Source organism: Malus domestica, chromosome 11 (assembly GCF_042453785.1).
Source record: "Malus domestica chromosome 11, GDT2T_hap1".
NCBI classification, from domain to species: domain Eukaryota; kingdom Viridiplantae; phylum Streptophyta; class Magnoliopsida; order Rosales; family Rosaceae; genus Malus; species Malus domestica.
Genome location: NC_091671.1, coordinates 28,324,810 through 28,336,577, shown reverse-complemented (window position 1 = coordinate 28,336,577; position 11,768 = coordinate 28,324,810). Strand labels below are relative to the sequence as shown.

General features: G+C 36.6%; 1 protein-coding gene and 1 long non-coding RNA gene across 2 annotated transcripts; both read right to left on the bottom strand.

Moving 5' to 3' along the window:
• Positions 1-291: 291 nt before the first annotated feature.
• On the bottom strand, positions 292-1,200 carry LOC139189592 (uncharacterized). Its single transcript, XR_011573379.1, has 2 exons — positions 723-1,200; positions 292-548 (listed from the first exon to the last, which is right to left on the bottom strand). It is a non-coding gene; the product is annotated as an uncharacterized lncRNA (long non-coding RNA).
• An 8,448-nt stretch (positions 1,201-9,648) lies between these two features.
• LOC114819607 (uncharacterized) lies at positions 9,649-11,023 on the bottom strand. Its single transcript, XM_029088855.2, has 4 exons — positions 10,618-11,023; positions 10,472-10,521; positions 10,270-10,351; positions 9,649-9,967 (listed from the first exon to the last, which is right to left on the bottom strand). Exons 1-4 carry the CDS (start codon positions 10,853-10,855, stop codon positions 9,921-9,923), a joined length of 417 nt encoding a protein of 138 aa, XP_028944688.1. The 5' UTR covers positions 10,856-11,023; the 3' UTR covers positions 9,649-9,920.
• Positions 11,024-11,768: the final 745 nt, after the last annotated feature.

The following is an 11,768-nucleotide window of genomic DNA, read 5'->3' as shown; positions in this document are numbered from 1 at the left end:
TAAAAGAGACAACTTTTTTTCTCAATCCTTAAATGAATGGAACAACCCTACATGAAAAACTAAGTAATTACATATGGAATGTTTTGAGATCACTTGTACCACTTTTAAATTACTCATGCATAAAGTACTCTTTAGTATTTCCATCCTCCACCCTATCCTTCTTCTCATGAATTTCTTCCGATACTTCTTATACTTCTCATGAGATTATATTGGCAATAGTACCCTCTCTCAAAAAAGACAACACAAACATTGTAGAGGTCACATGCCCTTCCCCTTCTGACATGAAAAATTAAGGTGAACTTCATATAATTAATTAACTAGTTATTAATGTAATTACAAGTATATACGAAAAAGCTAACTAATTACACAGGTTTGAGATCACTTGACTATAAATATATAATGCCATACCACTTTTAAATTACCCGTGCCTAGCTAGAGCACTCTCTAACATTTCCATCGTCCACCCTCTCCTTCTTCTCATGAATTTCTTTCAATTCTGTATTGCTCCAAAATTGGTCCACTGTAGTCTTTATCAACTTGGACGCTGCCTACACCACCAGTTAGAAACCCATCTAAAAAAATCATCAAAATAGTCATCTCGTTTCTATTATAAAATCAAATGTCTTGAAAGTAATAACCTCATGTTATGGCCGCCCTCGACTTACGACCTACAGTCATAAAATATTGAAAAAAAATACATAAAACTCTGATGAATTTTTTACCTCATTGATATAAAGCCACATCTTTTCAGGTGAAGAACCATCCTAACTGAAAATTCAAAGAAAACGCATGAGTCCTAGGAGATTGCCACTTTCTATCCAACCTGCATCCCTCAATTCGGAACCGATCCCGGCACATTCTACCCTTCCTCAGTTTGTTCGATCTCCAACTCTATCTCCTTGGAAGTAGCAGAGGATGATGGCGATCTAAGCAATGGGCTGGTGCTGCGGCAACACACCCTTGCCCAAAACCTTGAAGAAGCCGTATGAGTCACATCGATGAGTAGCGCGTCATCCTTAGCCTCCTTGGGGAGGAGCGACCAGAGCTCGTCGATGTAATGAGGCAGTACAACTTGTTATGGAGCTTGTGAAAGTATGTCATACCGACTTTATTGAAATACCCGACATCCGGTGGTGGTGCATGCCTTCAGCGTTACCGCGATATCTGGTCGTCTTTTTTCTCTCTGTTCTCTGAGTTTGTACCTCCTCCACTCACCTAGCTAGGATTTATACGCCTCCACCTGTTCAAATATGAGGGTATTTTTGTAATTTACATTAAAAAAAAAAAAAAGATAGTAATGATGTTATCTTACCTATGTATTAACTTTTATCTCTCTTTGAAATGTTTAAAAAAGTATTGTCTTAGTATATAATTCTTCGTTTCATGCCTCAAGGCTTTCGCATAGACAAAGCTATCTGTGAAATGTCTCGTCTACGCCTCGTTTATAAAAAGTTGATATGTGTACATGGTTTTCATTTGTAAATGGAATGAAGTAAACAACCTTCCCACAGTGAGTGATTGCACATTTTCTTGATAGGTTATGCATATATTTCCTTGGATGCAGGTTGAAACGATACTGTTATGTATATTATGTAGTAATTGTTCTATGTTTTACTAACTTGTACATGTCCTTGACATTTATATATAAAGGAATGCTAACAACTTTTTCACTCGGATTTTCTTAATTAAATGTTGGGCTTTTTTTTGGATAAATTACACAAAACTACTTCAACTATTGGATCAGTCACAGTTTCATATCTCATGCTTAAAAATTATCAATGTCATACCTCATCTACGAATTTATTACAATTTCATACCTTTCGTTAGTTGTTTGTCAATTCCTCCGTTAAATGCTGACGTGGCTTAAGGCGGGACCTACTTTTTATTAAAAAATTAATTAAATATTAACTAAAAAAAAGTTTAAAAAAAACCAATAAACCAAACCTACCTTCTTCCTAATCCCACCCGTCCCCTCCAGCACCCTTCCTTCCTTCACTCCAGAACCCCACCCACCCTTCCTCCCTTTACTCTAGAACCTCATCGCTGCCTCTCTTCCTCCATCTCCTCCTCCACTAACCTCCCCACACCTCTCCCCATTTATCTCTTGGTCCTTCCCCCTTCTCTTCTAGTCTTCTCTATCCTCTTTGACTCTCCACACCTAGAGCGAAAATGGAAGAGCGAGAGGCCAATGTGGATGCGACTAGGTTAGGGTTCGAGGAAGGCGATGTAGACGGCGTCGGCGTTGACGACCCAGGACGTGATTTATTATGTTGATAACCTAGAACGGCGACGGCTCGGGAAGGTGGGATACGATTTGATTCTTAATGGGTTTCGAGATGATGAAATTTTGGTTTTGGATTTGATTTTTGGGGTTCTGGGGGTGGGATGATGAGATTTGATTTTGGATTGGGTTTGATTTTTTTGTTTGAGGTCTGATGAGATTGGTGTTGTCGAACTGCTGATGAACGACGAAGGAGATAGTTTGGTTCTGATGGTTGGATGGAGTGGTTTGGTTCTGATGGTAATTTTGAGATCTGATAGTTGAAGGAGGAGGAGATGGAGGAAGAGAGGCAGCGGTGTGTTCTGAAGTGAAGGGAGGAAGGGTGGGTGGGGTTCTGGAGTGAAGGGATGAAGGGTGCCTTGGGGGGGGGGGGGATGGGTGGGATTAGGAAGAAGGTGGGTTTGGGTTTTTTTTGTTGGTTTTTTGGTTTTTTTTTTTAATTTTTTTAATAAAAAGTGGGTCTCGTTTCAAGTCACGTCAGCATTTAACGCCGGAATTGACAACCAACTGACGAAATGTATGAAATTGTAATAAATTCGTAGATGAGGTATAACATTGACATTTTTTTAAAGATGGAGTATGAAACTGTGATTGGCCTAATAGTTGTGGTTGCTTTGTGTAATTTACCCCTTTTTTTTTTCATTTTGTGATGTTATTTGGTGATTAGTATCATTATCATTTAAAGATCAACTCTTAAAAAAATCAGCCCCAATAGTTAAGGTCGCTTTGTGTAATTTACCTTTTTTTAATTTTTTAATTTTTTTATATTCATTTTGCGATGTTATTTGGTGATTAGTATCATTATCATTTAAAGATCACCTCTTAAAAAAATCGGCCAAATTAGAAATTGTTTGAAGTATTGAAGTAATGTTTGTCAAAATTGTTTAATTGAGAAACTAACATGCATGTCTATATATTGGATAACCGTTAGATGACTAAATGAATTCAAGTTTAGTTTTGCACATATGATATTTAAAGGGTGACTTAAAAAAAATGGTTATATTATCGTGCAATATTGTAGAACAAAAAAGAAAGACGAAAAGGTTGCTAACATTCTCCATATATCAAATGAAATGTTTAATAAGTGCTACAATTTTTTTTTTGGCGGTTAACTACAAATAACTACCCAATGTTAAGTGGTAATTTCAAATTGGTCCCGACCTTTTAATACGTTCCAATGACAACCTAATGTTTTCGGAAAATGGACATTCATTAGGTCATCAACATTAAGGGATTACCTGGATAAGTATTGAATCGTGCTTCATTCTCACGTCATCTATAGAGATCTAAATCTATAAACTAATCCTTTTAAGTAGACAAATATAACATTTATCTTGGCTAAGAATTGTCCATTTGAGGATTCAAAACTCCATAAATAAGTGAAAATCAACTTCCATATTTGTCTATGCCATCACTTAACATTAAAGACATTATCAATTAACGGTAATGACATCATCACTTAACATTGGCGACCTAACAAGTGTCCATTCTTTCTAAACGTTAGGTAGGTATAGGAAGGTATTTGAAATGTTTTAAAAAGTTGAGACTAATTTGGCATCACCTCTAAAGGTGGGCAATTATTCGTATTTAACCATTTAAAAAATTAAAATAAAATTACAAAAATAATCATTTTAGGATCCCTCACCTCCTTACACCCATGAATGTAAAAGATAATGAGAGCCACAAGATCCATCCCATTGTTTTATTTTCCCACCCACCTTAAAAAGTTAAAAAATTGAAATGTTATTTTCCCACCAACTATTATTCCCAAAATAACCTTTAATATATACGTACATATGAAATTATAAAATTGTCTCCTAAAAAATATAACAAATAATATGTAAATGGAAACCACTAAGGTCTGCAAATTCAAATGGAAACGACAGAGGTATCCAAATTCAAAAGAATTTGACAACGACAAATTTAAAAATACGATGGACAAATTCAAATGACCTACACACAAATTATTCTTCTACGTTTTCAATGGAAACATAATCTTCTACCTCTTCCGTAGAAGCGTCATCTTCTATCTGTTCAATGAAAAAGTCATCTTCTAAGTCCATTGCTATTTTTTTTTACTTTCTCTGAATGAAAGGAGATGAAAATATGAGTTAGGGGTTTATGGTAGACAAATTGTCTCCCATGCCCAACTTTTTTTTTTTTAAATTAAGCAAAACAAGATAATTAATGTCCTTATCAGTCTTTTTGTAAATTGACAAATTTGTAATTAAAAAATTCATTTCAAGGTGGGTAGGAAGATAAAACATTGGGGTGAGAATAACATCACTCAAGATAATAGACCTCTAACCCTCACAAAAAAATCTCTATTTTGGTTCTGATCATGTGTGTTCCAGCAAATTTGAGTGAGATTGTTCTTATCATATATCATGCACATATTAAAGCATGAAAAATGTGGTCATGGTTAGGTAGCTACCGTCATTTTCTAGTTTGCTAGATCATAAAGTCAGACTAATCCTTGTGCTGATTAATTAATCAAAAACAACACCAGTACATAATATTGGACCTTTTATATATCGTTATTAATTAAAGGTTTTGAAGTTGAGGGTTTGGAAGAATGTATGACTCTTCAAAGTCAGCGAATATTTTTTTTTTTTGGGTGCAAAGGTAAACAATTCCTTTACCAACCACTCAAGTTTACACAACAAAGGTCTAAAGTCAAATAAATACAAGCAAAATTCGACAAATAAAGTTAAATAAAAAAGAGCCCAAATAAGAATTCAGGCTCAAACCAGAAACTAGCAAAAGAAACCCTAGTCTTCTGCTTCCACCGCCTCTACTTCAGTGAACCAACACGATCTGCAAGCTTTCACGCCTCCAGTCGACAAATGCCTCTCCAATCGCATCAACCAGCTGCAAGTAACTTTTCAAACGCAGCCACAAAGGAAAAAACCAATCACAAAGTGGAAGAAGCCCGTCGCAATACCCGAGCAACGTTACTGACAAAGCCAACAACCATAGAGAAAGTGGTGGTGTTGTGAACATCCGAGTCGGTGGGTATATCGAAACTCTACACACTCTCTCAATGAGCCGCAACAAATTGTGGTAAACATTGACTGCAGAACAAAGTGGAGATGGTCGAACATGACGAACACCATGTGGTGTGAGGGACAAGCCAAATAGGGGTGGGGAGCAAGGGATGAAGCAAAATCAGAGAAGAAAAGATGAGACAAAGGGCAGGAGGAAATGACTGCCACCGCCCTTAGCCATAGCTAGGGTCGGCGGCTCTGGAATTTGTTGAGATTGGGTCCACTCACACAACCAGTGAGCAAGGACTCTCAGATAGAGAGAAAGTCTCTCACGAGGGAAAGGAAGCTTTTGTACCCTAAGGCCTCGTTTGTTTGACCTTCTTAGCTAGGACTGGACTAGCTAGGACTAATAACCCATGTTTGGTATAGCAAGGGACTAAGTTAAATGGGATTAGCTCGGACTTGTGCCGACTAAGTCCTTCGCTTGCTGATCTTAGCTAAACCCCTCGAAAACTACGGGATTGCTAATCCCGTCTCCACCACCACCAACATCCCGCGAACCCAGTCATCAAAATCTAGCCTTTTTGCCAATCTCCATCATCATGTGAACCCATCGAACCCAACCCCCTATTTGCTTCCAGATGAACCCATAGCCCAAATTTCCCGACAAACAGACAAAAGAACACTTAACACTTAATCGATATGCAGAAATGGGTTCTCCATTTTCGTCGATTGAACTGGAATTAGACCCATAAAATAGAGATAACAGTCTTCGCCTAAAGAACTTTGAATCCGAAAACGATCTTCGCAATTTGAGATCCCTCTGCCACACTGCAGCTCCTGCTCCAAGCGCTTCCGTGGAGGCAAAACGAAATGAATACAAGGGGAGAGAGGGGAGAGGGGATAGTGGTACATATGTGAAACGGAAGAAAAAGGAAGGAGGAAGGAGGAGACAGAGGGCCGGAGTAAAAAATGGAAAATTATAAAGAGAGATGCATAGAAATCAGAGAAGAAGATGAGTCTAGAACAAATGGAAAATGATAAAGAAATAATAAAATATTAATTGATATAGATTAAATTTTAAAAAAATATTAATAAATATAGATTAAATAATATAATATTATAGTCCTGTTTTTTTGTCCATCACTGCACCAAACGTTTTACTAAGTTAGTCTAACTTAGTCTAGTCTAAGCCAGTCCAATTTAATCCCTAAAGCTAGTCCAGTCCAAGATAGTCTGATACAACAAACGTACTCTAAATGCATCCTCCAAAGTCAGCGAAGTAGACCTCCAAATTAAAAGGAGAAAAGCTAATCATAATGGGGACTTTTAGCACCCATGATAAAGTTTAATAATACCCTTTGTTTTTTGTTTTGTCAAAGTGCTACTTTTTTTACTAACAAGAAGCAAACAAAAATACAACCAAAGGCCCAAAGCTAACATATGGACAAGTAAAAAGTGGGCCACGACAAATAGAGGACAACGGGACCAACCAACTTTTGAAGCCCAAACACACAAACAAAATTATAGACTCTAAAACCATCCATTGCATCCGTCGTTGCCATAGTAAACCTCAATCCGTCCAAATCCTCATCCACAGGCGAGTATCGTCTTTTCAGATGCATCATCCTATTTCGATCAGCTTCACGAGCACAGCCACAAAGAAAAGACAGTCAGCACCTGAACGAAGGTAGCCAACTATCGGGATGAAGTTCGTGGAAGCCCACGAACAACGCTGCTGGTAAAGGCAGATAACCAGGAGAAGGTGGTGGTGTTGAAAACACCCAAGCCGGTAAAAACGCCGGAGCTCTACACACGATCTCAACGATATTCATGGCTGAAAATAAAAAATTTGATGAACAAAGAGGAGGGATACCAACTGAGCAAGAGGGATAGACAAGACTGGGGTAGAAAGCAGAGAGAGAAAGAGAGCAGTAGAAGCGAAGAGCAGAGAAGAGAAAAAGAGAAGGGAAGGAACGGCGACCGACCCGGGCCGAGGCTAGGGTCAGCACCACCGGGATTTCTTGATTTTTGAAGACTCACACCAGAAGGCGAGAAAGACTCTTAATAGGAGAGAAAACCTTTCAATCGGAGAGAAAGAAAGTCTTAGATTTCAGGGACAAATGCGTTATACTAGTTGTAGCAATCCCTTAGTTTAATAATACTTTTTAGTTGTTGGAAACTCCAAGGATTCCAATACTACAGTATCAGAGAGCTCTTGACATATGCTACATCGGTGTGACAAAGTTTAACTTGTATGTTCTTTTCTTAGTTGCATGAATTTAGTTGTAATTCTTACTGGTGTGAAATTTGTTCTCCTCAATTATTTCACATAGATGTGACATATTATTATAAGTAAAGGGAAGCTGATTTGGTTCAATGAAAATATGTAGGTGAAATTGAAAGTGTTGGTTGTTGTTAGTATTATATTACAAAAATTTAGTTTGGTCAATAAATAATTTTTAATATTTCCGTATAGGTTGATGGACATTTTCTTTTTTCAAACATAGGTCAGTTGAAGCTAGCACTACAGTCTAAGAGCATTTCTCCATACTTATAAGTGGAAGCTTTTAAGTTTAACTCTAGTATTAAGTTCAAAATTCTAGTGGTGTGAGATCTTAGCCAAGAACTTTTGTTATCTATTGTACATTCATGGTGCCCAATGTGTTGGATGTATACCGTAAAAGCAATCAAGGTTAGTGGATTGTTTTACGTAGGGATTAGTTCGTAATCTAATCATTGGCAAGATCACTATAGGTAGATTTTCAAGGCAATCTCATTAGTGAGTGCATGGATAATGATTATAAACATATGTAAGAGATAACTTATGTTAAAGAGACCCTCTTAATATGTGTTTATCATAAACATTGTTCTTGTTCGTTGGATTACTCTAGTGGATATCTTCTAATCCAGTAAAACTGGTAGACATTATTCTGCACATTGTAAGACGGGATGCATTGCTAGTCTAAAGCCATTAGTGAGAGTCACTAAGACAAATGTGTATGTGTTAATAAAGATTAAGTTCATTGAACGTGATTGCCTCGAGATCTTATGCATACTAGATAAATAGTCATGTAATAGGAACTAGATCGTTGTAATATTGCAAATTAGTCCTTTGACCCAAGATATCACAATTGTCTTGTGGTTAGGTCCTTAATCTTTGATTATATTAAAGGCACTCTGATGTGAAAGGGTGTCCACGATATTGTTGGGGTTAAACTACCTAATCATGGAGGCCAGTGAATGTACAAAAATGAATCTCTAACCTTCACAATTGACGGAGAATGCTCATCGACATAGTTCAGAAGTCTTTGGTGAAAAAGTTGTGATTTGGAATGAAGTTTCAAATCTATCCAGTTGAATCATGAGTTGGTCACTTAGGCACTTGACATGAAATAGCCTAAATTGTATTGGAGAGAATTGTATTAGAAAATGACTGTATTGCATTGTAATTTGCAACCAAATATGTTATCCCGTATATAGCACATTGACTAGGAGAACATGACATGTGACTAGGCGCCTGACATGGTCTATGTGATCCTCAAAGACGATCATTGTTGTCTTCACAAAAAGGTAGATTAAAAGGTGAGTTTTAAATTTGGTAAAATAATTAAAAGAGTCTAATTCATCTCACAACTGTCACTCAGTCTAGTGGTATTCATTTTCGCTTGTTAGTGAGAGGTCTTAGGTTCGAATCTCGTAGATGGCGAATTTGATACCAAATTAGGTTGTCCATTGTATGGTTTAGCCGAACTCCCCCCTCGTCCTAATGTAAAATATATCGTTGTATTAAAAAATTAATATTTTCAGTGAGTTTTTTTCTCTCTCTAGAAGAGAGAAAACACTACCACCACCAAAACCATCCTTCTCCATTCTCACCTTAGTTCTAAATGTGAACTACGCGGTTTGATCTTTGTTGGAAACAGAGTGCGTAGACAATCTACTGATATGATTGCTAGGTGCAACCGAAATCTACAAAGGGTGTTCTTGGTCTTTCGAGATGGAGCATGCATGCAAAGGAAGAAGGCCCTACCTTAGGGCGATCAAGCTTGATGAAATTAAAGGTAGTGCCCCAAAAGGTGTATAGTTTCTATCTCATATAAGTGAATACATCAACCTTAGGATTAAAGATCTTAAAGAGAGTTTGTAAAATTTAATTTCCACCCTGCAAATTCCTACACGATGTAGTTCATGAGTCCTTCAGCTTTCATGAAGTGGCCAGCTTAATTGTAATGTGAGCTAAAAAAATTATGACTAGCAAGGGGATTCTTCCGGATGTTTTATTTCTCGTCAAATAGGCTCAAAATTGTATTTGGATTGCCTTTTTTTTTTTTTTAAACAAACTACACGATAATCTACCCTAAATCATCGAACACGGGCTTAGGAAATTGACCTGTTTATATAACAGTTGTTCAATGTACTGTAAATATACAGGCACAAAACATTATTCACAGATCCCATTCTGCCTGGCAGATTGTGATCTTCCCCCTGCAAATTCTACAAGCTTTCACATTGCTGTCTTATCCCACGAAATCACACACCAACGTGTACAAAGCAACGTATGCTTCAAATCAAGTTGCATCATAAAATTGGATCAAACGTCCTCCATCGAACCTTATAGAAAATGTATTAATGCTAAAAATTATTGGATCTTAGCCAGAAAAGAATCTTTTCCATGATTGCCAAGGGAGAAATCCACCTGAAAGAAGAATTCAAAAACAAAAAGGAAATAAATTAACTTACAAAAAATCCGCTAAATTTTCAGTCCAAGAAAAATAAGAGTAAAAATATTCGCACATCCCTTTTCTTTTCCTGCACTTCATTTTTTTCTTTTAACTTTGGGATTGAATAATTTAAAAGAGAATAAAGAGATGGAGACAAGAGAATGAACGCAGAAGGAGAAAACCGGAAAATCACGTTCCAAAAATAAAAGAACCTATATAGAATTTCGGTCCCTTGATAATATATAGAAGCAAAAAAATGATGGAGTATGAAGCATACCACATTCAGGACATTTCACATAGTTGTCTTTGGTCAAAACAAGTCCTGACCCTCCACATATCTCGCATCTTTTCTGTGCGATCTACCAATACCACATTTGCATAAATCATAATCAATAACATATTATCACTTAATAACATATGATTTATTGGATAATAAACTCATTTTTGTACATGAATTCATGTAATATTCCTGAACTTACTATTCTTTTGCTGAATTCAATTCCAGCGACCACAAAAGGTGTAACTCCAGCTGCAAAAATATTAACAAAATTTAAAGCACTAAAAGTAATAAAGCACTTATATAAGATGTAAGAATAAACACACACACACACACATATACACATACCTATAGCTCCGACAACAATTTGCCAGGTGATGACGACCGGGGTCGGATCAACTACAGCTGAAACATCCTCAATTGCTGCAATCCTCCAAACTTTTGTGCTTGGTTTTTGTATCGCAAGGTTCCGTGGTTTTCTGGTAAAGCTTGCACACTTTGTAATGTTTCTGCTTTCAAACAATAGATTTCTGTTGGAAATGCTTGGATTTTTCATGAGTATGGAGGAAGAAACTGAGGCTTCCATTGCCACGACGAGAAAGGATGCCACTCAGGCACGGGCACTGGCGGGGGTGCGACTTGAGAGAGAGAGAGAGAGAGAGAGAGAGAGAGAGAGAGGAGATGGGCTGATACTAGTCACCACCGTTGCATATTGGGCCACGTTGCCCAACACAGACTCACCCACTCATTAGAAAATAAATGTGGATCACAAATAAAATTTAATGAAAAAGATTTAAAAACTTTGAGTTTTAACGATAAAGACAAAATAAAGGGTAAGGTGAATAATATCAGGATTGACTTTTTAGTGTAAAAATATGATCTTTCGTTAAAGTGTACGGTACTGCGAATTTTTCGTTAAAGTTCCTTATAATTTAGGGTTAAAGTACTCTTTCGTTTATTTCTAAGGATGTCTTATTTCAAATTTTCAATTGAGAAAATTGGGAACATACGTAACATATTTTAACATTTCACATCTTACGGGAATAATATGGTTCATGTGTGTCATTATTAATGCACATATATTATTTTTTGTAGCTAGACGAATTGGTTCAATTAGAAAGTCTTACATATAAAGACAAATATACAATATTTTAAAGAATTTCACTAGTTTTTAAACATTTTAAGGAGAGACGAAATACAAAAACAACTAAAACCCATCATGAAACATATAAACAATTTGACTAAAAACTCCATTAGGCGTAACATTTAACAATCATAGAATATTTTGTTTAAAAGAATTGAAGAGATGAAAAAGATAAAATAGAAATTGATTAGTCTACTGCATCCAAATCAAATTCACATAAGAAATTAACAGATCTAAGGCAATATGGAATGAATTTTGAATTTTATAGAGACGATTTTCAAGTTCCAGGGGGCAAAGTGGGATCAAAATTGAGTTCTAGGGGTTGAAGTGGAGTGAACTTTGAGTTTTAGGGAGT